General features: G+C 47.8%; 1 protein-coding gene across 5 annotated transcripts in view; it reads right to left on the bottom strand.

The window, feature by feature from the left end:
- RREB1 (ras responsive element binding protein 1) overlaps positions 1 to 27,212 on the bottom strand; it is a 122,718-nt gene that overhangs the window by 33,782 nt on the left and 61,724 nt on the right. For 4 of the 5 annotated variants that reach the window (XM_032462452.1, XM_032462455.1, XM_032462453.1 and 1 more), the window contains exons 4-7: positions 26,722 to 26,934; positions 21,913 to 22,002; positions 20,737 to 20,900; positions 361 to 505 (exon numbers count right to left, since the gene is read on the bottom strand). In XM_032462452.1, coding sequence (XP_032318343.1) covers positions 361 to 505; positions 20,737 to 20,900; positions 21,913 to 22,002; positions 26,722 to 26,892 — 570 coding nt within the window. In that variant the 5' untranslated portion in view covers positions 26,893 to 26,934. The remainder of the gene's footprint in view (positions 1 to 360; positions 506 to 20,736; positions 20,901 to 21,912; positions 22,003 to 26,721; positions 26,935 to 27,212) is intronic. The other variant, XM_032462456.1, reaches the window with a different exon arrangement.

The raw sequence follows: 27,212 nt of genomic DNA, 5'->3' as shown, positions 1-27,212 counted from the left end.
CCCACTCGCCCTCTACCCACTCATCCACTCAACAGACGTTCATGGCGCACCTAGCATCGGCCGGGCACTGGGGGTAAAACAGTGAGGACAAAGGGTCCCTAGAGCTTAGGAAACACCCCTTCTAGCTGGAAAAACAAAAAAAAGCCCAGGAACAATGAAACAAGCTCGTCACTCCGTCAGTGGGCTCAGCTGGGGGTTCTGCAAAGGAAGAGCCACCGCACGCTCTCTTCTCCAGACACCTCATGAGACGGTGTGGGAACACACAGGTTGAGAGCTGAGCGTGGGTGTCTGACAAGTCCCCAGACTGTGAAAATAAAGGCCGGACGGATTCCTGCCAAGAGCCCCGTGCCCAGAGGGGACCTTTTTAGCAGGCGCTGGGTCTTCCTTCTCTGCCTCCGCGTCGTGACTCAGTTTCCTCTTGGAGGACAGCCGCCTGCGCTTCAGTGGGGACGGAGGGGCTGCAGCGGTAGTGCTGCTGGGGTCCTTCTCGTGAATCTTCATGTGTCTGCAAAGCACACACAGGCACACAGCGTGAGGCAGCCGAAAACTGAGCTGGCTTATGTAAAACGTTTTATATTTTCTATCTGGGCGTTGGCGCTTAAATTGTCCTTAGTTAAGAGAGAATCGGGTAGAATTCACACGGGAACTTCTTTTTAAACCCTTATAATCTCCTTGAACCCCTCTTAAAGCTCTCACAACCAAGTGCTATCCAAAAACGTGGCTCAGTGCCGTGCCGTCTGTTGGGAGATATTCACGAACTTCGCTGGCACTAATGAGAGTGAAGACAAACAATCTGATGCTCTGTTCTACTCGCTCAGACAAACTGTACTATTTTAGGGCACATAATTCTATAGAATAAAGACTTCCCAGATACCATGAGTTCGTAAACCGAGAGATCGCTCTGTATTTGACTCCAGCACACACTCCCTGTCTACTAGAATGTGAACTCCCTATTCTGTCTTTGGAAGCATGCTGGGGGTCAAATGTGAGGAGTGCTGACAGAGCAAGTGTCTGAAGGGCCTGAGGCCTGAAAGCCTTCCCGTGCTATTTGTGGTCTTACACGCATTCGGAGATCATCAGAGTAGCCGGGACAATGGGATACGTTACACGCGGCAACCCTGACAGCGGCAGACGAGGAATGCTCATAAGAAGGTGTTACGTTTGTATGCGTACGTCCGCTCCCCCCAAAAAAGGAGTTTTAGGGGTGACCTGACTTAAGTGACCTTACTTTATCAAGTTCTAAAACAAACATTGCAGGAAACAAAGTCTCAAGAGCTATAGGAAAAGAAAGAACAGCATTTTACAGAAAGACAGTCAGTCTCGATTTCCTTGCTTTGTGACATTAAAGGGCTAGTTTTCCTAATGACCATTACCGTCAGCAGCGGCATCTCTGATCGGGTTAAACGGTGCCAGGTGTGGGAATGGAGCCACAGCTTTTTATAAACAACTCTTGTATAGGATTATCTTACTGGAGACGCTCTCAGGAAAGGGAAAAGACAGCCACGTTTTCACAAGCAACACTGTCACACTTCTAAAAAAAGAGGTTCACTCAGCTCAGCTCACTTGTTGCCGCACCGTCCGTGCAGGAGCTCCGCAGGCTGAAGGAAAGGCCTAAGAAGCTCGTGAGCACCATGAGCAGCAACGCGGTCGTGCAGGTGAGACCCTGGACTTGCCTGGTTCTACACACACACCCTCCACGTCAGCCCCTGACCTGCTACCCCCCTCCCCATAAGGCGTGCCAGCCCAGCCGTCCACCAGCAGGTTAGATGTGGCCCTGCCCTTTGAGGAAATGGGCCTCAGGAAGGAGGCTCAGGCCAAACCTCTGTTCTCTTGGGGGACCAGTGTGGTGGAGTGGAAAGGTCTAGTGGGGAAAACGGAAAAGACTCACAGACAACCATCACGCTCACGCGCATGTAACTCCTCGCTGAGGCTACGAGGGAAGGATGCTTTGTGATTAGTTCCTGGTCACCTAAAGCCTTAAGAAAGTTACTGGAGACAAACAGCCTTTTCTAAGTGCACCCTCTATTCCAAGGTCACTGGGATTTAAGAAGACCATCACTTAAAATCAGTGTTTAGAGAAAAAAAGAGAGGCTGGCAAGTTTCTTTGGACATTTACTGCAAGGCACATTCCAATTTTAGAAATGAAAAAAAACCTTTTTTAAAGCATCTAAGAATTGAGGAAGTACAGTGATACTAAGGAGTGTAAGTTGGTACTAGAACCTATCCTTTCAGTAAATCACTCAAAATTAACTTTAAAAACAAGTACCCTTTTCTACAGCCGATAGGTCACTTGTGCAGGTAACATGAGGCTCCAGCAGCCTGTGAGGATATTGGGAATCAGACAGACAGCCTAAGTAGTTCACTGGCTTGGGTCAAGCTCCATCGTTTCTATCATATGACACTAATATTTATAAAATGGTGCTTTGTCATCTAGCTCCTGGGATTTATGGCAGCAGCTGTTTTCACAGAGCAGAGGAAGAGGAGGGCCTGGGGTGACACTCAGTGATGATCTGCTGGGAACTGTGCCTGTATTATTACTCCCATTTTGCAGAGGAGGCCGTTGAGGTGCAGAGAGGCGGACACGCCAAGGCCTCACGGGACGGGCCCAGGTGTGCCGATTCCAGCCTGTGCTTTCCCCTAAACCGCCTCCCAAGAGAGAGCCTCGGCACAGCTGTTCCAGATCACGGGCCGGGATCTACGGCTCTACCCCGAAACCCTGGACGCTTCCCCTCGCAGTGACTGTGGCCCCCAGTCTTGCAGTTGGTACCAAATCCTAACCTAATTTCAACAGGAAAACGAAGGGTCCACAGCTTAGGCCTGGAACACTCCCACCCCCAGTCCTGCGTTACCACCAGAGGCAGGGAGACAGGCCAGAGCGAGACCGTCTCTGGGGCTTGGATGACAAGTGCCAGGCTTCTGAACACACCAGCCACTCTGACTCTCCAGCCAAGCCCAGCGGGGGCCTCAGTTCAAAGCTCAAGCAATGCTCCATTTACAGTTAAATCTCCATTTGTTGGCCAAGACCTGGGGGTTCCTAGTCTGTCCTTCCAGCCACGTGGTGACCAGCCGCTGTAGGCTCATTTAAGAACTCAGTTCAGTCCATAACTGAGCTGCCAGGTGCTGGGAGCTCCGGCCATTTCTGAAGCTGGATGTGACCTGCAGTTAAAGACTCTCCCTGCCCCCACCCCTTCTTTTCCCCTGCCTCCCAACAGCAGGAGTGGCCACATGAGCTGTCCATTTCCTCCCAGACACTCACAGGAAGTGGGGCGAGCCACCATGATGAGCCACTAATGGCCTCTTCCCCACAGAGCATAGCCAAAACAGAGAGGAGGGTGGCCAGAGGAGACAGTGCTGTTTCTCCTTTAGAAGGCTTGGGTCTGGTTTCTTCTCAGGTTTTATGTCAAGGGCTAATTCATCTAGTTTCCGTGCACCCTAAGAATTAACAAATTACAATGAGCCTCAGGACTGGCAGGGAGGTGAGCTGCTATACAGCCTCCCATGCAGCACAGAACAGCCCTCTGCACAGCGTGCTGGCAAGACCAGCGTTTGATTCTGCTTGAAGACTCCGTTGTCAATAGGGCCAACTGTTAAAACCATCTTCCCCACATTGGGTCAGAAATTCCATTCTGCCTTTAAATGCCTGTCCTCAGGGGCAACAGAGAGTCAGTCCCCACTCTCCTCTGCAGGGGGGCCCTTCAGATAGTTCACGGTGAGGTCTACGCTTCTCCCAAGTTTCTCTTGGATGTGGTCTGAGCACAGGGTACCGGGCTGGGATGACCATGTTCCAAGGTTGTGTAAATGGAGCTGGGGTCTTTGCGCACTTTTAACAGCAGTGTTACACCCTCAGATTCCCGTGATTTCTTCACTTACACTGCTGCCAAGCTGTGCATCCTCCATCCTGCACCTGAGAGGGAACGGCTTCTCACTTTCCAGGTGGGCAAGCATGAGACAGAAATGGGCGGTGTTGGTGTGGTGCAGAAAGATGGCTCTCACACACTGTGGATGGGAATGAAAACTGGCAGCAACCTTTCTGCAAAGTGGCTGAGCAACAGGGATCCAAATTTTAAATACATATGCCCTTTATTCCAGTAATTCCACGTTTAGAAATTTGAAGACCAGTAACAGGACAAAAGTGCAAAGACCTATGCACAAGGACAGACATATTGTTGTAACTCACAGACGGATACACTGCAAAAACACCAACCACCACAAGATCCTCGACTGGCTGGTCTTAACATTGTAAACCGGCCGCCCTGCTTCCCCTCTCGCCCCCTCTCGCCCATTCTCTACAAGGCAGCCAGAGCAAGCTTCTAAAACATGAATCAAACAATACACTCCTCTGCTTAAAGGCCTCTGACGGCCCATCCTTAGATCTGCTTATTCCTCGGGCCCCCTCTGTTGGCACCCTGCCCCAGTCCCAAGGCCCTCTCAGACATGCATGCTCTCTCTGGGCTCCTCAAACTCATCCAACCAGTCCGGCCCCAGGGCCACAGCACCTGCTGCTCCCTCTGCCTGGGCTGCCCCACCCCAGACCTTCCAGGGCTGGCTCCTGCCATCAAGTCAAGCATCCCAGCCCACTCAAGTAGATGCTCTCCAGCCTACCCCTCCCAGTTTTATTTTCTTTACAGCACATACTAGTAACTGGAAATATCATGTATTTACTTGTTTGGCTGTCTCCTTGGCTCCAGTTGAAAATAAGTTTCATTATAACCTTGTCTTTCTTGTCCTCTGCACTCGCCCCTGGCGGCATGCAGTAGGTGGTCAGTAAATATCTGCCCAGCGGCTGGATGGATGAGCAAACGAGCACCTCCGTGACTGCTGAGTCACGGCACGGCTGGCGGGCTGGCTGAAGTGGAGGCAGAAAAGCTGCGACACTCGCATCCCTGCTACAACAACATCCTCAGGTTCCAAGGCACCTTTCTCACTCACCTCACCAGGATTTAACATGAGCAAACTGTATGTGAGAAGCCAGTGCCACAGTGATGAGACGTCGATGAAGAACATCCCAAAGACGAACACGGAGGACTGGGCTGACGTGTTCCCTTACTGGAATTCATCTGTGTTTATGCATTCAAAACTACACCTACATCCACAGCAAAGAGCAGTCCATGGAAAGTCAAAGTAAACATCTGCTTTTCACATAAAATTCTAGTTTTCCTTTGGAGGCACGCCACGTCAGTTGTAGAAATTCTGCCCTATCGTGGTCTAAGGAAGGAATTTTATCACAACTCGAGGAGTCAAGTGAAATTTTCTCCCATTCCTAACACCACCCCCCACTGGGGTTAGTGAGCTTCACAGTAATGAACAATAATAATAATAATATTGCAGGTGTTTTTAAAACTACGGAGAAAACCTAAATCTGAGTACTTTTTAGCACTGAAAGAAGCCCACTCCGAGTTCTGAGGTCGATGTGTATTTTCAGCTCAAAGTCTTCCTCCTGTCAATGTTATCATTTATCTCCTGAAGTGCGAAAAGACCGGGTTTAGCTAGGGTGGGCCATCTGTAAGAACACCGAACACAGCAGAGCAAAGACAAATACACCTTGCACAAGAGCTGAACGCCAGTCCAGGGGCTGCAAGGAGACAGACCGACTCCTGAAGCACACCCTCCCTTCCTTCCCGAACTTCCTCGATTCCACTTCCAAGGACAAGAACTTTCCGCTCACCTTTCCTAGGTATGATTCGGAATCAGAGGGAAGCTCCTAACCATTCAAGCACTGGCCTGCTCTGAGAAGCAAGCAAGAATTCAGGTAGACGGAAAGGCAGATCTGAGCGGGACGATGGTGCAGCAGGTGGAGACACCAAACAGGGCAGCTCAGAGCACCGTGCCCTTCTAGACGGCACGTCCTGGTTCTGCCATCTAGTAACCACGGAGACTCCACTCCTTACTCAGGTATCTCACTCAGTTTCCACGTCTGTAAAATGAGGGTACCACCACCAGTCTCCCAGAGCGCTGGTTTGCAAACTGTGGTCCTCGGACCAGCAGCACTGGCATCCCCCGGGAGCTTGTTACAAATGGCAGTCCTCGGGCTCAGCCCCAGACCTGCAGTCTCAGAGACTCTGAACCAGGACCCAACACCCCAGGGTCCACACCAGTGATACCCCTGCCTGCTCAAGTGTGACAACCACTGGCTCACAGTTAAATTCTTTAACCCTTCGCACTGTTCCCAGATCAGTTAACTGTCAGACCAGGATGTTGCCTTTTTTGGATACATGCATTTGGATGTAAGCATTAAACCTCCCCCAGGCTCACACTCAGGCTCAGTCTGCTGTAGACCAGCAGCCCTGCACAAGTTACCAGGTATGAAGACGTAACAAAAAAACTGGGAGATTTAACATTCTTAAGATTATCCTGGGGGTAAACTCCTTTAGGAAACTCTCAAATTTAAAGGATTCCCTAGAAGGTGCCCCCGTGGCAGGTTCTCTAAGCTTTCTCATATCTAACTTACAAGTGAAGGTCAAAGCTCCAGCCAGATCTAGACGCTCCCAATGTTTGCTAACCTCTCAGTCTGAGTTTCCTCATAGGTTTTACTAATCCAGGGGCTGAATTATTTGATCCTTTGAGTGAACGGCATCACAAGGAAGGCCACTCTTTCAGTTAACAGAACACGAACCACACACAGCACCCGGCACCACCCGGGGCCCTGCCAGACTGAAGTCAACAGGTTTACACAGGTTTTTACGGCCTGATTGCAGACACATCCCCGCCCGCTCCTGGTGCTAGCTTTGCTTTTCCAGCAAAGCCTTGTGATAACCAAAGAGGGAATGAATGAGATTAAGAGGCATCACAGTTCGACAACCTACATTTTGGGCCAAAGAAGAGTCAGTCTCCAGAAAGATTTGTGTGCGTTTTCCCTAACAGATGTTTAGGGGAGGAGTTTCAGGGTGCAGAGCCGAGCGTGACACCTGTAAGCCAATCAAGTCCCGTGGCAGCAAATGAGGGGATGGGGGGAGAAGACAGAGGTGGACGAGGAGCGGGGGGTGGGGGAGCTAGTCCCCCAGGGGCCCCACCTGTGAGCTCAAAGGCACCTTCGAGTAATTCAGGTGTCGTTCAGGCTCAGTCATGCTTATCCAGAAGGCAGGGCACGCCAGCTGTGCCAGGATGTGGAGGAAGGTTAGACGATGGTGTAAGCAGCCTTGCTGACCAGAGAGAAGCTCTCGGAACAGTCTAGAAGGCAGCCTGGTGTGAGGCACAAACCTCAGAGAGGCGTCTCCGGCCGTCTGCGGGCCGGCTGGGGGCGTGCCTCTACCAGGCTGCGCCCAGGGCTCGGGATGCTCTCAGTGAAACGCCCGGACGCTGCACCCCCATCGTGGGCCTCCGACGTGGGCCTCCGACACTGGCCACGTGGCTGGAAGAGGCCACGACAAAGGAAGCTGACTCCTCCTGCCTCTGCCTCCACCCAGGGCCAACAGATGAGGGAGGTGTCCTGAAAGACCACGTCCCATGCCGTCGGCTTTTCCCCACAGCTCCTCTTCCCCTGCAACACTAGCGACACACCCCAAGAGCAGAGAGTTTCTCTCCTCTTGCTGACCACAGCCTGGCACGCTGGTGCTGCCAGTGCAAAGATAACTCGAAACTGTGGGCAAAGTTAAGGAATCTTAATTCAGAGCAGGGTGTACCAGGGGTCCAGGTCCATGTTACTCATTAACAAACACCTTTGAGCTCGCCTCTCCCACTGCTCCCCAGCCCAGAGAGGCTCTCCAACCCCGACTCGGGGCTCCAGCTCTGGCTGGACCTGAGTTCTTCCCCCTGGTGCCCCCGTCCCACCTCTGGGTTCCTCTGTAGTGATGGAGGAGGCGGTTCCATGGTCTTGTGACACTCTGGTACAAATACTTCCTCACTGATGGACAGAGCTGGGGTTATGATGCCTGAAGAGTGTTTTCCCTCCTGTCCCCACCCTCCCCGCCACCCTCAGGTGGGAGGGAAGCCGTCTCCGGCTGCGGCATTCCCTCCCCATGTCCACGCTGACCCTGGAAGCCGCTGACTGCACAACAGAACTGAGGTACAACGTTCTCTGGTTATTGACAGACCACTCAGAAAACAGAGGGCCCGCACTGCTGGCTCTCAAGCCCCTTCCTCCTCCCCTGACTTTCAAATCCAGGCAGGGAGCTTGGCAGTCGGCCCATGTCAATAAATATCAACCTGTAAAAAAATCTTCATTCTAGACCGTTTCCAACTGCCATGCCTTTGAATCCAAAAGCTCTGAGCCCTCTTGTGCTTTTCCCCCTTCGCCTGCCCTTGTTTTGCTGAAATACTTTTCACCTGTTGTAACACTCTCCATGCCTTACTGGCTCCCTGGATACTTGTTTACAATACCTTCAAAGATACTCAGTACATATTTCCATGTAAAATTACAGAATCTGAAAAAAACAAACAAAAGGCCTCAGAGGTTGGAGGAGCTGGCTTCTCTCTCATGCAAGAACTCTCATTCCCCAGAGCTGAAACCGGCCTGCCGGGCCCTCCTGTGTTAACCCAGGGAACCCACACGCGCAGGGACCACGGCCCCCCGAACAGCCCCTTAGGTATTTCAGGGCAGCGGTCGTCGTACTGGGCTCTTCCCCCCGCCCCAGGGCTAAACTCCTCCACGTCTTCGGCCTCCCCATCCAGCTGGGGGCCACGCCCACACCCAGAGCTGGCTCCGTCCCAGGGGTGACTCAGGACCCAGTGTCTTAGGTGATGGAGGCCCTCCCTCAGCCTGGAGCCACCACCTCTGAGGGAAGCAACTGCCACTCCCCCACCCCTAGAGAACGCCTTTCCGTGGCAAACAGCTAAAAAAGCACAGGCAAGCCAACTCCCAAGCCTGGGTTTCACAGTAGAATGGGAACACTCAAGTCAGTGCGCCCTTTCCTCACCTCAGCCCTGAGGGAGGTTAGCCCTTAGCCTTCTTCCCTGACAGCAGGACCTGCATTCACATCCTTTTTCATTTGGCCAAGGAGGAAGAGATGACTATCTCCACAAGGAGGGGGGTGCCAAGTCCCTGTGTGCTGCTCCCCGGCCCTTTCCAAAAGAGGCACCAGAAGTGCCTGGGCTGGGCCATGCAGGACGGCCCACCAAGCACCAGAGGGAGGCGGCAGGTGTGGGCGTGGGTGCAGGGAAGTCACCACCGCTATGGGGACACCACACCCTGTAACGCAGGGGGCCAGTGAGAGACAGCTGAGAGGCAATGGGGTAGGTCTGGGACGGAAGAAAATGAAGAGGACTCCAAAGAGAAACCGCACCTGCAAAAGCCAGCAGGGCTGCTGAGCCCTCGTTTGTGCCCACAGCGTCCCCAGTCCCCTGCTATCTAAGTGGGACGAATGTGATGCACACAGGCCTCTGCTTGCCGGGGGGACAGAGGCTCACACGATGTGCTGCGGGGGGAGCAGCACGCTGTTCTATGGACTGGAACCCAGGGAGAGAAGCAGGGAGGAAGGAGGGTCCACGATGTGCTTATGATCTTAGCTGGACCCCTCAGCATGACACTGCGAACCTCAGTCTTCCCGCCTGCAGAACTGGCACAGCCCTCCCGAGGGCGATGGGTTATATAAGCGTGAAGAGCGAGTCTGCAGCGCGGTCACGGCATACCAATGCGCCCATTATGCAACCGAACCTCCGGTTTGAGGAAACACAAAATCTCTCCCCACTGAAGGCCAACAAGCTCTCCATCAACCCAGAGCCCTGAAGGGAGCAGAGGAGAAAGGCCACCAGCACACGGACGGACACGCACACACACATACACACGCCCGCCAGTGGGAGCAGAGTAGGGACCCAGTGTGGTAAATGCACGTGCTAGGATTTCTGTGCTGCTTGTTCGTATTGGGGGGGGGGGGTGGTTAGTGGGGGAGTGTTGCAGAATTTGCTGCTAATCACCTTCCTTAACAAATCAGAAAAACGTTGACAGTTTCGATGTTTGCTAGCACCAGCTTGCTCAGCCCAAACAGGTTAGACAGGTTGAATATTTAAACAAAGGCGGAAAAATTCAAGGTATAAAGCAGGAGTGCTGTGCGCCCGAAGCCAGCGCCCTGCAGGTTTAAGTTTGTGATCTGACACTGGCAGTCAGGCTCGCTCTCCTCTCCCTGCTTCCTCCTCACTTCACTACTTTCACGTTATAAAACTAAACGGGACAGACAGGCACTCAGGGTCTGCTTGGAGTTCTCAGGCCGTCAGCCGGGGGAGGCGGGGGGCAAGCAGGGGTGAAGCGGGCAGGGCCAGCTCCCCATGCCGCATCCCACCCCAGCAAGCACACGTCTTGCCTCCCGTGACCTGATTTCCAGCTTTGACTGCCAGGCTGCTCAAGTGTAGGCAAGCCAGGACGCTCCAGATTTTGATGCCATTTACCAGTTTTACCTGGTGCAACCGAGCGTTCGAAATATTTCAACAAGATAGGTCCAAAATACACCACCCACACTCAACATTTCTTCTGCATCTGCTTCATCGCCAAACACACACTGATAGACAAACACCGTCTCAGAAAAAAACCTAACTTAGAAACCTCAGCATCCAGCTGGCCAAGCGATTAGAAACGACCGAACTGCAAGGCAGATCACAAACGTGGGAAACAGTGACACAATGGAAAGCGCCCGGCGGGCGCTCACCGCCCCCCTGCGCTGGGACGGTCCTGTGCGCAAGCTCTCTCTGGCGTAACTGAACCTGAACCGCGTCTTCAGAGGAAAACGCTGAATCAAAGGCGAGAGACGGCCACGAGGACATTTTTTAGATATCCTTTCCAAAAAAATGAAAAAAGCTCTGCTGACTGTTAAAGGGGTATCAGGAAAGAGAAAACACAAAGTGGAAGGAAGAGTGTTTTGGAGAACGCCAGTCTAGCCAACACAGGACAGGCTGCACAAGGGACTGTTGACGGAAAAGGGCCAACTTCCAGCTTTGCTAGGTGCTTAGGTTTTGTGTCTTATGTAAAGAATAAAATTCTGTGACAAATCACTCTGACCTGTTCTTTTCCTCGGAGAAGAGTGGGAGCTCTCTACCATGTACAGATTTCTAAAATGTAAAGTCAGAATTCTGAAAAGGACCAGACTCTCATGCAAATCCATGCAAAAAAGGTAGAAATGCCACACAACAAGCAATAAAAAAAAAAAAAAAAAAAAAAGAAGTGCTCAAATAATAATGAGGATCCGTACAATTCAGAAACAGTGTGTGGCACACAGTTACTCTACGGAACGCTGCTCCCAGACCGTCAGGTGCTCAGCATGCAGCTAGACAGCCTTGTGGTCCAAGGGCACGGAGTCTATTTCCCTGGGGTTGTAAATATACCTGCTCACCGGCATGGAGAAAGGACCAGCGGGTTAAACTGCCCTCAGAAAGAAAAGAAATGAACTACAATTTGCAGAACATCTTATGTGGGCCAGAGGTATGGATACATACCATAGTATCTAATCCTCACAGCACAAACTCTGAGCAAAGCGCCACTCCTGTTATGTAAGATGGAGAAATGGAGGGTCTCCTCCCCGTTCTGAGGAGCATCCTTATCAGCCATGGCCAGGGAGGATGGAGGAGCTCTCAGAGCACCCACAGAGAGACCACCTTTTTATCTGGACAACTAATGAAGTTAAAGTAAAAGCATACATGTCTCAGTTCTAGTCAATGAGATGTAAAGAAAGGCTAACAATGTTTAAATACAATCAAACAATACACTCACTTGGTGAAAGATTAATAATGCTATTGGGAGAAACCAGTAACTTAGACATTTTGCTGTGATAAATAGATTGGCAAGTGTTCACTCTCCAGGGGAAAAGTCTGGGCCTCTCAATGATGCAGACTCTCAGGAGAGTAAAAAGCATATTAAGTGGAACAATCAGAGAACGAGGTAGCATACTTACTTGCCTTTATTTTTTTTTCCTGGTGAAAAAGAAGTTTCGACCCATGCTGAAGACATTGCTTTCTCAACCACACCTGAAGTATGTCTGACTATTTCAGTACAGAGCACTAAAGACACAGGAACTGCCTTGATGCTCACGTCCTATCATGAAACTACCAAATATTCACCGAGTGCCCACCAGACGTGAGGATCGTGTGTCCGGCACAGTCTACGCTGTCACACCGACGGAGCTCCAGACACTAAAATCTCATTTGCACAAACCCCTCGACAAGTGTCTTAGGGGCTGCAACATTTATCGTCTTCTAAGTGGACCTGACCATGTCAAGAGCACCCTGAACGGTATTTCCTTCTGGCTCGTCTTTCCCTCTCAAGGGCAGGCACTTGGCTGTAGATAAGAAAAATGTGATTCATTTCCCCCCTTCTTTTTCACAGAAACATTGCAAAGGGAACAAAATGTTCATATAGCACTGGGGAGGGTGGCCCACGGATTTTTATCCCACAAATAATTTCTTCCCCTGTGAACTGACCTGATACCTTCCTTCCTGCAAAGGACCGTGCCAGGGAGCAGGCACCTGTGATTAAAACAGATGTCAAGACGGGACCGGCTGAGCCTCTGGGTGCTCACCTCCACTTCTGAGAGGTAGCAGGGACAAAACTAGCCACAGGGCACCCTCAGAAACTCGACTGTTACCCCGACAGACGCTCACAGGGCCCTTCCTTTGGCTGGGCTCCAGGGGCGACGGAGGGCTCATCCCCTCCTGAGACACTGTCTACCTCTGCTCCCACCGTCCTTTAACGCCAGCCGCCTGTCCAGACACCCCCGTTCAGTCGTGCATGCCAAGGGCCGACTGGGCCCAAGCATCTGAGAGCAGTGCGCTAAATTCAGAGCCTCTGTGGTCTCATTTGTCATGGAGCAGGTCACATTTCTGTGCAGTGAATGTGTGCTTCCAGCATAATGGGAACACATAAGCCTCTGTTCCTGAAGACTGTCCATCACCCAGCGACATCCTCAGGGCCTGTGCCTCCTGCACTTAGCGACAGAAAAGGCGTGCCCGCTGCAGGAGGAGAGCGAATGACCAGATGGCATGCCACGGCCCTCCATGCCTCACCTTCAGCTTCTAGACGCAGCCGAAATGATAACACAGCCCTGCTCTTTGGGGGACGTGTTATCCTCCAAAGGATGTACTGTCCAAAGAATGGAGAAGTTAGTTAGGAAAGCTTGCTTGGCCAGGGTCTCTCTTCTGCATGCCCCTGCCAGGACACGCACTCCATGACTCTCTTTATAGCTTAAAAGCCTACAGTCAGTAAGATGAGGAGCAAAGTGGAAATGAACTTCCTATTTTCCCAAGGCAATTACAATCTGCAAAAGGAAAATACCCATTTCAGAGGTCAGATTCCTTCCAAATGAGACCCGTTTCAATTCTCTCTTTCAAGTACTGTCACTTCTTCACAGCTCTGCCATCCAGCACTTTCTGGAAAGTTTTGCAACTTGCAAAGCTCAATGCCCTTTTTCCTACACTGAAGGTCTCCCAGAGGGCGTGTTCTGGCTCAGTTTCCCAAGTTTGTTTTGGAAGACAAGTGCCGCTCAATCCAAATTTTCAACATGGGAGCAACTGATAAAAGAGTTCTGGGAAGTTAAAAGCTGAAGCCACGGTGATGTTTCCGTGAGACACGTTTTGCACTGTGATTGCAGCCTATTATTCTGCTCAGGAACTGAGCTGTGGTTAGAAAGGTTTGGGATAAAGGATTTTCAAACCTCAAAAACATGAGAACCCGCAGACAGGGAAGTAACAACTTGAAAACTGTACCAGAAATGGTAATAAACTGAGAAGGTCTCTCTCCGACCTTTTTCAGAATGAGCGGGAATTCGCATCACTTTAGTCTCCCTATTTACCAAATATACAATTACTTTAAAATATCATTTAAATGTATTTACTGGAATTAAATTATAATACGTTATGGGCTGTGTCAGAGCTACACGGCAACTATCAACATGACAACAGATAACATAATTTAATCTGCTACCTGATTCTATGAAGTGTATTTTCTCTTACTAATATGACAATTCTGAGTTGATTATGTGTTGGTGGTCCTCTATAAAACTAAGGTAAGGGAACCTCTACAAAAAGACCGATTAGCCTAATAAACAAAGATAACCCTCTCATAAAATGACCAGTGGGCAAAGTGAGGCGCTGTATAAAGTGGGTGGCTGCACAGAGTACCTCGCCATCAGCTAGGAGTAACCTGAAATTGAAAAGGATGCCGTTCGTTCGTGGGGTCCATGTTGCGAGATGCATAAGGAGGCCCTCTGGGTGCTGAAGCAACAAAACTCGGGTGGAGCCCAGACCGGCCTCCTGCAGCACCCTGCTCAGCAGTAAACGCGGGGAAGGCAGGGCTTACCCAGAACTCACACACACGGAGGCGTGCAGCACGCGAGCGGCAGGGACAACCTTGGGACGGGGGTGAGCAGGAGGCCGCGGGAAGGTGCACCAGTTCCCAGACCAGCCTTGTGGAATCAGGTCACAGCAGGGGTCTCACTGAATCCAGCCCCACCGCCGAGGGGAGGGACTGAAAATCAGGGCACAGATCCATGTCACATGAAACCGGCACAGGAAAGAGGGCCCCAGGCAGGTTATAAACAAGGCAGAACAGGGACGCAGGTGGGTGTCCAGGATGCACAGCCGTGGGCTCCGTGTGGGCTCCAGAGGCCCCGCCCGTGGGCTCCTGGCTCCACTGATCCCAGCTGCTGCCACAGACCTTGGAAAGCGGCAGCAGCAGTAGGAAAATGAGAAACAGAATGTTGGTCTCGAGCACCCAACACACAGTCCACTGACTCCCTTCCATGCTCTGAAAATCAAGCGAGGATGGAGCTCATCAGGGTTTGGGTTCTCACTCTTCTTTTTAGTTCCCGCACACACATCCCAGGGCAGCTCCGGCCCCTGATTAATGTAACACAGGTATGTGCTTAGGAGAGACCACAGCTCACCGTTTGAGTATCAGATTCTGGAACAGACCCACTGGGACAAATAAACCTAACTCTACTCTCTCTGGCACATTTTTGTAAGTGTTTTCACATTTTTATAAGTTTTTCTTTCTAAAAGTACAGTTTCACCAACAAAGGAAGGTGGTAATGTTTGTGACTAATTATCGAAAACAAATGTTCTTTTAAACCATTGTTCGCAATTTTCTGCAGAAGACAAAATAAATGTAGTGTGACAAACTCAAATCTTCTAAATAAGTTTTTGTTATTTAAGTTACAGGTTTAGTATAGCCAAAAAAAAGAAAGAAAAAACAACCTCTTCATTTATTTTCTGGCATTATATAAATGTTTAGTCGTTATATTTTTCTCAGTGGCACATACAACAATAACAATAATATTAGCAACCATTTATTTAAACTTATTTATAATTACTAATTAACTAACACTATCCTAAGTGCTTTACATGTATTGAATCCTTGAATCCCCACAATGTTCCCATTGGTACAGATATCACTTACTGCCTTACACAGATGAAGTAACCAAGAAACAGAGAAGTCAATTAACCTGTCCAGGGTCACACAGCTAGAAAGGCACACCACTCGAAGATTACACATATGTGCTTTCAGCTCCAACTATATAAATTCAGAAACATTCCTGACCCAAGACATTTCTATAGTACACTGTAAGCCTTCAGAATGCTTTCACAAATACTGCATTTGAGTACAAGTTCTAAATGAGATTTTACCATGCCATTTTGGTAAAGTATAGAAAAATCAAGAGATTTCTGAAAAGTGCTGCAGAATTGGGACTAGAACTAAGCCCGCAACAATTAGTCCTCTCCTCCAAATTAAGATGACTCACAATAAATAAAATCAGCACAAAATCCAAAATTAGCACAAACATCCCTAAGGCCTGCTTAATTAAAAAAAAAAAAACACTTATAAATAGTAATTTACAAACGACTCCACTATACATTGTTCATAAATGAGAAACGTATCTTAGGGTAATATCAAGGGTTGTGCTATAAAAAATTCAAGGTCATTTCTGTCTATGCATTTATACCCAAACAACACACTGTTATGAGATTCAATAAAAAGCAATTCCATGCTCACCAGGTAGAGTGTACTCTGCTAGTAAGATGGCTGAAATAGTTTAACATGGACAACAACATTCCACAACAATAAGAAATTGTTTTGGAAGAGGGTAAAGCTTGAAAGAGTGCTTTTTTCCTTATATTCAAAGAGACATGAAAGCTACACCAATGATTTATCATGGCCTCTAAGCCTGGCAGCCTGTGTTTAAGCCTTAGCACTGACTCTGATCCTAAGCAAGTCTCCTCATCTGCAAAGTGGGATGATAACCATACAAACCTTACAGGGGGAGCACACAAAGATACATGAAGATCAGCGTGGAAACAGAAGACTTGAACAATGTATAAATAATGTAGCTAGACTGGACAGTCCAACCAGAGAACACTTCAGCCAACAACAGCAGAATGCATGTCCTTCTCAGACACCAGACATACTCCAGGACAGAGCATGTTAGGCCATAAAAACCAGCCTCAGTAAGTTTAAAAGAACTGAAATCATAGAAAGTATGTTCTCCAACTACAATAAAATGAAATTAGAAATTAGTAACAGAAAGAAGTCTGGGAAGTCTCAAGTCTGTGGAAACTGAACACACTCCTAAATGACCAACGAAGAAATCACAGGGAGATTAGAAAATGCTTTGAGATGAATGAAAAAGAAAACACAATATATAAAAAAACTTATGCAACTAAAGCAATGGGAAATTTATAGCTGTAAGTGCCTCTACTAAGTAAGAAGTTCTCAAATCAATAGTAAAATCTTCTACCTTAAAACACTGTAAAGAGAAGAGCAAACTAAACCTGAAGCAAGCAGATGGGGGGGGGGGAAATAATCACGCTTAGGATGGAAAATTAATGAGACAGAAAACAGAAAAGCAGCAGAAGAAAATCAACAAAACCAAAAGCTGTTTCTTTGAAATGACCGATAAAAGTTAACAGATGTTTAGCTAGACTGACTTCAGAAATAAAATAGAGAAGACTCAAGTTATTAAAATCAGGAATGAAAGAGGAGACACATCACTACTGACCCTACAGAATAATGAGGATTGTGAGGGGACACTGCGAACACCCACGTGCCAAACAAGTAGATGACTCAGACAAAATGGCTCCATTTCTAGAAAAGACATAAAGTACCTAAACTGACTCAGGAAGAAATAGAAAATGTGGACAAGCCAACCACAAGTAAAGAGACAGAACCAGTGATTTTAAAACTTCTCATAAAGAAAAGCCCAGGTGGCTTCAGTGGTGATTCCACCACACATTTAAATAAGACCTAACACCAAACTCTCCTAAAAAACAGAGGAAGTGGGAATATTTCCCAACTCACTCTGCGAGGCTAGTATTACCCTGATATAAAAACCAGACAGGACATCGCAAAAAAACTACACACTAGCATCTCTTTGTCTATGAATACAGACAAAAATCTTTTAACAAAATACCAGCAAACCCAATCCATCAACATATGAGAAAATGATTACACACTGTGACCCAGTGGGATTTATCTCAGGAATAAGGTTAGTTTAACACTCAAAATAGAATAAAGGACAAAAACAACTTGATCATCTTAATAGATGCAGAAAAAGCACGTGACAAAATCCAACACCCGTTCGCGATAAAAACACCCAGCAAATTAGGAACAGAAAGGAACTTCCTCAAACTGACAAAGGGCATTTATGAAAAACCTACAACTAACAACATATTTAATGGGAAAAGACTAAATGCTTTCTCCGTAAGATCAGAAATAAGACAAGGATATCCATTCTTTTCACTTCTATTGAATATCATACTGGAGGGTCTAGCCAGGGCTGGAAATAAAAATAAAGAAGAGGCTTCCAGATTAGCTTCAAAGGAGGAAGTAAAACTCTCTCTGCAGATGACAGGATCTTAGATATAGAAAATCCAAAGAATCCACCAAGTAACAATCAGAATGCACAGACAAGGTCAGCAGGGTTACAAGAAACAAGATCAATGTAAAATTTGAATTGTACTTCTATACCCTAGCAATGAACAATCAAAAAACGAAATTAGAACACAATTCTATTAATACCACTGAAGAGAATAAAACACGTTGGAATAAATTTAACAAGATAAATATGAAACTTGTACTCTGAAAACGGTAAACATAGTTGAAAGAATCCATTAAGACCTAAATAAATGGAAACTATCTCATGATCAAAGATTTAATAGTTAAGGAGGCAAAGCCCCCAAAATGACCTACACATTTTGCAATCTCTATGCCTATCCCAGATACCCCCCCCTTTTTTTTTTTGCAAAAATTCATACAGAAATGCAAACAACCAAGAACAGCCAAAACAACCTAGAAAAAGATCTAAGTTTGAGGATTCACAGATCCAGATTTTGAAACTTAACAAAAAGCTACAGTAATCAATACAGTGTTAGGCCTTAGGATAGATACACAGATCAGTGGAGCAGAACTTAAGAGTACAGAAATAAACCCTTACATTAATGGTCAATTGAATTTTGATAAAGGTGGTAAGACAATTCAACAGGGAAAGAGAAATTTTTAAACAAACAGTACAAAAGACAACTCGGACTCCATCCTTAGACTATACACACAAATACTAACTCAGAACTTAATTGTAGACCTAAACGTAAGAACTAAAATTGTGAACTCATGGGATTTCACTTCACACCTACTGGGGTGGCTGTAATGAAACAGACTGATAGTAACAAGTGTTGGCAAGGATGTGTCAAACTGGAACACCCACGGGGCTGGTGGGGCTGTAAAATGATGCACCTGCTTTGGAAAACAGCTTGGCGGTTCCTCAAAATGTTAACCTGGAGTTATCACGTGACCCAGCAATTCCACTCCTAAGTGAAATTCCAAAAGAAATGGAAACACGTATCCACACAAAAAGCTGTACAAGAATGTTCACGGCAGCATCATTCATAAAGGCCACACAGCGAAAACGACTCAAACGTCCACTAGCTGATGAAGAGGTAAACAAGCTGTGGTGTGTCCATATGACGGGCTGTTACTTGACAATAAAAAAGAATAACAGACTACTGATGCATGCTCCACCATACATGGATCTTGAAAACATCAATGCTAAGTGAAAGAAGCTATCCACAAAAGACCACGCGTTATATGAATCTGTTTATATGCAAAGTCCAGAACAGGCAAAACCACAGAGGGAAAGGAGGGCTGGAGGGTGGGAAGTAACAGGAAGTGGCTCCTAACAGGTTTGGGGGTTCGTTCTGAGGGGATGAAAATGTCCTCAAATCGAGTGGGAGAAAGCGGGGAAACCACCTGCGAAGGAAGCGCATAACACATCGAGGACCCGATTTTGAGAGCCTAAGTATGCAAAGGAGGACCTTTAAAAAAATTTTTTTTTTGCCAGTGGGGACAGAAGGAGCAGGCAAAATAAAACAAATGGCCAACAGAAGGCGAAATGACACTAACAGGCTGATGTGGAGGTAAGAAAGCAAAAAGCTAAAATGTACGAGCATATTGAAAATCGGTGACAGTATTAACTTCCTTCTTTGTACCTCAAACACTCCTAGGAGATGAGGAGCAGTGGGGGTTGGAAGGTATATGGGGAAAGAGAGTAAAACTCTTTATAAAAATTCTTTAAAATACTGATACTCTACACCTTCCTTCCTGGGGTTCAGAATGAGAACTCCACAGACTTCCAATTCTTGTGGGATTATTCAGAAATGCAAATAATAATAATAATAAGTAACACTGGCTGAGGGCCTACCATGTGCTGGACCCATTTTCTCCCATCCCTCCTCCTAGTCCAGTGAAGTGGATACTATTAAAAAATCTCATTTTAAAGAGGAGGAAACTGAGGCACAAAGGTTAAGTGACTTGTGCAAGAATGGGAAATTTAAAAGTTCCAGAGTTAAGATGAGAAATCAGGAGCTTAATTCCAAAATCTGGAAATTTACCACCATTCCCAGTACGTCCCAAGTACATCATCAGTGGATCATAAAATGATTTTAGGTGGAATAAACTGGACCATCTCATTTCAGTATTTAGACATAATAAAATAACATTTTCACAATAACTATTTAAAGTTTTCTTTTGAAATAAATACATTAAAAAATGTTAAGTCAACTTTTAAAAAAGAAATCAATATAACACCTAAAAGGAAATACAGGAAAATTAAAATAGCCTGATTTTCTGAGAAGGAGAAATTTTGAGTCCCTTTAAAACATTTTCCTAGAGTTCCAAAATATTTGTGCAAAAAAAAAAAAAAAAAGCATTAAAAAAGTCTGTTCTAACCCCTAAAAACATAAGAAATCATTCTAGAAAGTACATTTCCATTGGTTCCTCCCACAAAATTTTAACATGCCCACCACTGAGCTCTCTCCCACTTCTGAAGGAGCCTCTCTCTCCCTCAGGAAGTAAATTCCTGACATTTATCAGATTTTCTTTTTCTTCATTTTATCCTATCTCATCCTGAAGCTCTGGGACCAGCCCACTTAACTATTTATTCAGCGCTCCAGAAATTTTTCACCTTGCAGGGAATCTGGTAGGCATGTGCAAACAGTTCTAAAAAGGCAAGAGGTACCATGCTAATCCTCGAGGGCTCCTCTGTATCTGATAAGCTGCCCACCTCTGGCTCCTAAACAAAGAAACTCCAACTGGCAGAGGGTCACCCTGAAGACTCCCCCACTGGCCAGAGACCTAGCCCAGGTACTTGCATTTCCCAGGAGCAGACACATCAGATACACTGGAGATTGTATGCAGAGGCAAACAAAACCATCTCTGGCTGTTTCATACAGTGAACAGAATAGGGAACTCTGTAGGTAAGATGGCTCAAAGGCCACTTTGCTTTCTGTCAACCTTCTGTCAACTCCAGCCAGCAGGCAAAGGCTGCCCTCACCCACCTGTGCATGTTCCCGTTGGTGGTAAAAGACTGCCCACACACAGTGCACTTGTAAGGCCTCTCTCCAGAGTGCACCAGCATGTGGCGGTCCAGGGAGCTGGCCGAGCTCAGCGACTTCCCGCAGATGCTACATGAATGGTCTGCCCCTCCAGTGTCCGTGTTATGCTGCAGGAAGTAATCATCGCAGTGGTCACTTAGAAAGATGGGTTAAAACTTGATGATTATGAAATGCAAATTCAGAGCTTTATTTAAAGAAAAACAAAACCCAAAACAGTAATGCTTCTCAGCTATTTTTTTCTGTGTCATTTTCAATACCTTCCCGAACATCAAAATCTATCAGGACCACAGGCAAATAAATATTTGGTACAATCTTCTGTTCCCATGTTCCAGTTTTGACAAATACTTCTGCAAACTTCAGAAAGAAGTGGAGTCTTTTTCTTGGAGACACATATAGATTAACTGACCACAAATATTAACATGAGCATTAAGATTCACTATGAGGCAAACATGAAATATGGTCCTCACGTTAATTCTTCTAGTCTGATGACTCAGTCTAGCTGTCAGAAAAAGAGAACTGAAACCTGCCCAGTTCAGAGAGTTCTGGCCTCTGAAATATGTTAAGAAGGAACACTTCTATCCAAACCCAAGTTACTAAATGATGTTATTATTCAGTACCATGTTATGATTTGAAAACTGTCAGTCCTTCACTGCCCTAGATTCATGAATACTTGGTCAGGAACCAGCCATAGCAGGCAAGGGAAAAGGATAAATCTCATGGTAAAGAAGAAAAGCCAGAAGAGATCCCACATCAAGGAAACTCCCTGCTGCATGACGTAAGTTCACAGCAAGGTATAGAAGAGGGGTCTCCATCTACAACCTCACTGTACTGTGATGAGACTGGGTTCCTGCTGGCAAGTCATGTATGATGGAAAGTCTTCTGCAATATGTGGTCAGTTAACCAGATGTTTGCTAAATTCTGAAAAGGTATTCTGTGTTGACCTGGGACTTTGTCACAATAGCATGGACACAGAAAAATTGTTTCATAATTGCCCCTCAAAATTATTAGAATATTAAATCTAAGTTAAACACAGCCACAACTCATCTGTTAAAATAAAGTTACCTTGCCCTCCCCTAATGAGGAATGATTTAAAACAAAAACACAAAGGCAGCAGCAAACCTGGCGGATGTGCATAGTTAACTGATGCTGCGTAGTGCAAATCTTCTCACACAGGGGGCAGTTGTAGGAAGACTTTTCCTCTTTTGTTTCCTGAAAAGACAGAATAAAAGGGAGACTCTATTTCAGCTCAGTGAACCAGTGCCCCTTGTTTGTGTTATGATCATCCGGGTCTCAAGAGTGGCAGCCACAGAACAGCTGGAGCATGGGCTCTGGAGCATGGCTGGGTATGAGCTCTGGGTGAGTGGCCGTCCTGTCTGCCCTCAGTTTCCTCATTTGTAAAATGGGGGAAGTAACAGCACCTCCCACATCAGGGTGTGATGAGGATTAAACCCATTAGTGCATGGAAGGCACTGGAATAGTGCCCAGTAAGAGCTCAAAAAATATTAGTGTTCTCGTTAGACACTATTTAGTTGAATCACCAGGGATGGTGAAAAATTAAGCATCAAGTTACAGCTGAGCCAGAAAAGGGGTGTATTTCTCCCCACGTCTGACCCAGGCTCCAGTCACAATTTTCCACCTGGTCCTGAGGCCCTCGAGACACACGAGTGATAATGGAGTTCTTACGACAAAAACCCACCCTCCTGAGGGCGGAAGGGCTCAGTGCCCAGTGTGCACCCAACAGACATCAAGCGGGCCCTTCCACTCGCTGCCAGCCCCTGGTGCCACTGCTCATACATAAGAAACAGGAGTGAGAGTAAGAAACTGTGACAGGGAATGACAGCCCAACCTGAGGACTCCCAGAGTGACAAGAGAACCAGCTCACTGCTCGGCAAGGTGGCTCATTTTGTGCTCCCTCCAAACACACAGGACAGGCTTCCCTCAAGCACCACAGTTTGCGGTTTTAAGGAAAAGGATGAGCTCTAACCACATGCGACAGCTCCTCCTTCCAGAGAGTTCCCGGACAGTGCCATGGTGGTGCCTGCTGTCACCTCCTCACCCACGCGGTCCCTGTGCAGCACAGCTCTCTGTTCCTCACCCCAAAATTAATGGGATATCAAGGCTTGAAGGCCTCTCCCAGGATTTGGAACGGAGATGCTTAGAGACTGAGGTCAGGGGGTTTCCAAAGATCAGTAGAATCACCCGGGGAGCTTTGTGAAACCCAGATTTCTAGACCAGACTCGTGGCATGCTGAATCTGAATCACTAGGGCAGGACAGGAGCTGAGCCTCAGAAATCTGGGTTCCACAAGTCCCCAGGAGAGGATGACTCCTGCCAGTTTTGGGGGTGACGAAGTGACTAAGTTAGGTAATGTGAAAGTTCATGCAGAGTTGGGGTGGGACCCAGCACTGTGGTGAGCCCAGGCCACAAAAGTGTAGCTGGGGAAGCCGGCAGCACTAACGGAAGTGGGCACCCAGGCAGCCTGAGAGAGGGGATGGCACCGAGGGTGCCGTCTCTAGGGCTGGACCCTCCGGCACCTTTTTACTTGTTCTTATTTAATAAGTTTCTGGTTCCTTGCTAATGACACCAGTTATTGAACACTTACTATGTGCTAAACTCTGTACATGTAGAATAGTGTTTTTTCCCTACCGCCGTAAGAGATAGCTACTATTACAGATTCCGTTTTCTGGATGAGGAAACTGGGGTTCAGAGAGGCAAGCAAGTGGCCCCAAATCAGAGAACTATGAAGCAGTGGAGCCAGGATCCAGGCTCAGGCCAGCGCTCAACAGCCCATGCACATAACCACTGTGCTCCATGTAAGCCTGGCCCCGAAAGGATTCACCCCAAGGCACAGAAAGGAGACACCCTCATGGTTGGCTCATGAGAGATGATGAAAATGAAAGTCACCCTGAAGACCATAAAAACAAATGGAAGCATACACCAGATGCGGTGGAGTGAATGCATGATGGGTCTAGGACATGGTTCCTACCGTGGTTCCCTCTCACTTTTTTTTCTTTAACTGAAGTGAAGTCAGTTTACAGTGTTGTGTCAATTTCCAGTGCACAGCACAATTTTTAGTCATATCTGTGCGTACATATATTCCTTTTCACTGCAGGTCACTATACTGCCCTGTGCTAGGCAGTATAGACTTGTTGTTTATCTATTTTATATACAGTAGTTAGTATCTGTGAATCTCAAACTCCCAATTTCTCCCCTCCCAGCCTCTCACTCTTTAAAGACTTTGAAAAAGCCCCACTTTAAGCAACACACACCTTCTCCTAGTCTTAGGTCTGAGAACTAGGTATGCAACACATTTTTTTCACTCTCAAATTTTAAAAAATCACAAATATGAATTCTAAGGAAGTTGATTAACCCAAAGACAATTAAAAAACAAACAAAAAAAGACCCTGCAGCCTCACCGAATCATCACACACTTCCACTCCTGCCAGAGGCACAACGTGTGTGTCTGGTGGGCCTGGGCGTAGGGAGCGGGGTCGCACCCTCTCAGCCGCTGGGCTGCAGTCGCAGCGGAGCTGGCCAAGAACCACCAAACACAGATGCCAAACTCCAGCGTGAACAGCAAAGCAAGGGCTCGCGTAGAACGAGGGATGCCTCACAGCTGGGCAAAGACTCAGTCTCTGGGGCATTTTTGTTAAATTATTAGGTTAGCAATAGTATAGATCAAACAAATTTTTTTTTCAAAAAAGGGATTCTTTGGTGGGAGGGAAATAAATGTTAAAAAGCCAGGCCTCCAAGTGGCCAGCCTCTTGAGGAGGCAAATTCTTTTAAAAAAACCACCTTGCATTCACCTTGAGGCAGATACGGACACACCGAGCAGCCTCCGAGGCTAAGGGATTGACTCGGGGTTGACCATGAACCGGAGCCCAATCCTTCTCTGGGGCGGGCAGCGGTGCACTGCAGACCGCAGCGCAGGTCCACGAAGTCCACGTGGTCTGGGAGAAGGAAGTCTCCAGACTCAGATTTAATTTTTAAAAACAAATCAAACAGAAAAGGGAGCATCGTGACGCTGGAAGAGGCCCTACTGGAGAGTGCTGAATCCAGTTACCGCGGCCGCGCTGGTGGAAGGAAGGAGCGTGCTTCCTGAGCTGACAGATAAAATTAGCAGCTAATGTGATAACTAACCATTCCGTAATGAAACAATCTGGCACCCCTGTCGGCGTCCGGCTGTGGCTAATCTGCCCTGGAACTGTGTGAGCTGCTGGGACTCCTCCCCCGGCACCCTCTCAGCCCTCCCGCCCGTCCCAGGTGCGGATGATGCACTGTCTCTCCTGCACCGCACTTGACTTTTTTTTTCCCCCTAATGAACTGTCTTTCCTATCCTTCCTCTGGCCCAGATCGCCTTTCAAAAACTAAGCCAGGGCCTCGAGGAACCCTGGAAGACATAGGAGCTGGATGGAAAATGGCCTAGACATCTCTGCAGAGTCACCTCCACTCACCATGCGGGGACGGAAGTGCCGGGGGTCCCTTCTACAGCCCTACCTCCTGTCTCTGAACCACTGGGAAGGGACGAAAGCCTGGACTTGGGCCGACTTTGCCTGTGCTGGGCTCTTTAAGGAAGAGCATGGCCCCGGGTGTAGTACCTGGTTGGAAGTAGGAGCCAGGTGTATATTGTGAAATGGGGGGATGGATGGAGAGATGGACGGATAGATGGATGGATGGACAGTCATGTGAGAGTGGAAATAAACCTTTTCTTCCCAGAGCTAGCGCTCCTTCTTGGCTCAGGCCACAGTCATACAGGCTGAGAATTTTCTCAGGTACCCATAGGAAGAGAGGCACGTGGAAGCAAGGAAAAAAAAGAGAAAAAGCATCAATGCCCCAACTCTAAAGCATCATTTAACTCTGCCAGGTCTTCGGCCTTGAGAAAGAGGTGGAGAAAACGGACACTCCCACGCTGCCGGAGGGATTTTAGGCTGGCACAACTCTCCCTGGAGGGCACATTGTGTCAAAAGCCGTAACCCATGTGGTACTTCTGTGAATTTAGAGAACATCACGGCTGCGCTCAGACAATTCTGTATAATGACAGCCACTGTAGGGTTATTAATAAAAAAGAAAATTAACTCACAAAAGCCCAACAGGGTTACTTTCCTGTCCTCCCCTGGAATCTAGGCAAACTCAGAAGACTGCCTTCTCCTGGGGGTGTGGAAGGACCCATTAAATCAGTGATGCCAAATACTGAACGTTCCTATCGCATGGACCCAGAGCAAAGGGGAACTGCTCACCTCACTGCTCGAGCTTCGAGTGCCGTGCAGCACTCTGCTGACGGGACAGCAACCGCTTCTCCAGTGCCCCGTTTGTACGTTAATTAGAAGGCTCATCTTACTTTCCAAGGGAGTAGATGGGGACTTTCACACTGTCCCTGCTCCCATGTGCTCTTCCCCACCCGCCCCTGATCCGATGCCCTCTGAAAACTCAAGAGGAATAAATCACATCTTGAGCGGAGTTCTCTGGAGCCAAACCGTGTGCTTGGTCCAGGATGGGACGTTGAGGAGCACAGTCAGGAACTACCACCACCTCACCCAGAGACTCTTCAAAAGTATCAAGGAGGTGGCATCAGAAACCCAACCAACCAGCTGCGTGAATGAGGAAAGGATTCACGTCACAGGAGAGAAATGAGTTGAGTTCTCTGCCTTGTCTGTCTCGTGAAGAAAGCTTGTGTTCAAATCAAATTACGGAGCAGAGAATAATAAAGGCGTTTTCACCAATGATGACACCACAGCTCAGAATACTCCCTCCATGAGAGGATACTGACACGCGCTACGAGAAGTTTGCTCTTGAAAAAGGACTGCGGCCTCTGGGCGTGTCTGTTTAGTTCCCAACGCGTCCAAGGTTCGGCTTAGGAAGCTGGGGCTCAGGGGAATAGCCTGCTCCCAACACCCTCGCAGACGTCACCGCGGGGCGCACCGACGCTTACCTGGTTCCTTCGGCCAATCCGATTTGGTCCTGGAGGCTTCGCGGGGGACTTGATGCTCTGGGGGCTCCCGCCATTTTCGGCGACCTTCCCTACGTTCATTACCGCTGACATCATGGTGTTGATGGAAGACAAGTCTGAACCTTCCAAGCCAACGGGCGAACTTGACGTCATTGGGACAATGGTTTAATCTTCCAGGAAGCCTCGGCCACAGAACTGAAAATCGGAAATTGCTGATGTGACGGCTGGGAAGTGTCGGCGTCTGTCAGAGCCAGGTGGCACGGCCACGGCTCCCGTCACTGCGAGTTGGGTCAAAACCCCTAAAGCGCTCCTTCTTCACTTCACGCTGACCTTCCTGCCCATATGGCATCTAAACCATGTGCTGTCCCAGCAAAGACCAACTGATAACCTTGCTTCCTTTCTGAGCATGCGCCACCTGACAAAGTGGCCTGAGGCGGGCCTGTTTGCCCTTCCCACTCTTTCATTAGGCAGAG

Source organism: Camelus ferus, chromosome 20 (genome assembly GCF_009834535.1).
Source record: "Camelus ferus isolate YT-003-E chromosome 20, BCGSAC_Cfer_1.0, whole genome shotgun sequence".
NCBI lineage: Eukaryota > Metazoa > Chordata > Mammalia > Artiodactyla > Camelidae > Camelus > Camelus ferus.
The sequence above is the reverse complement of the archived record's forward strand: the minus strand, read 5'-3'. Positions and strand labels throughout refer to the sequence as shown.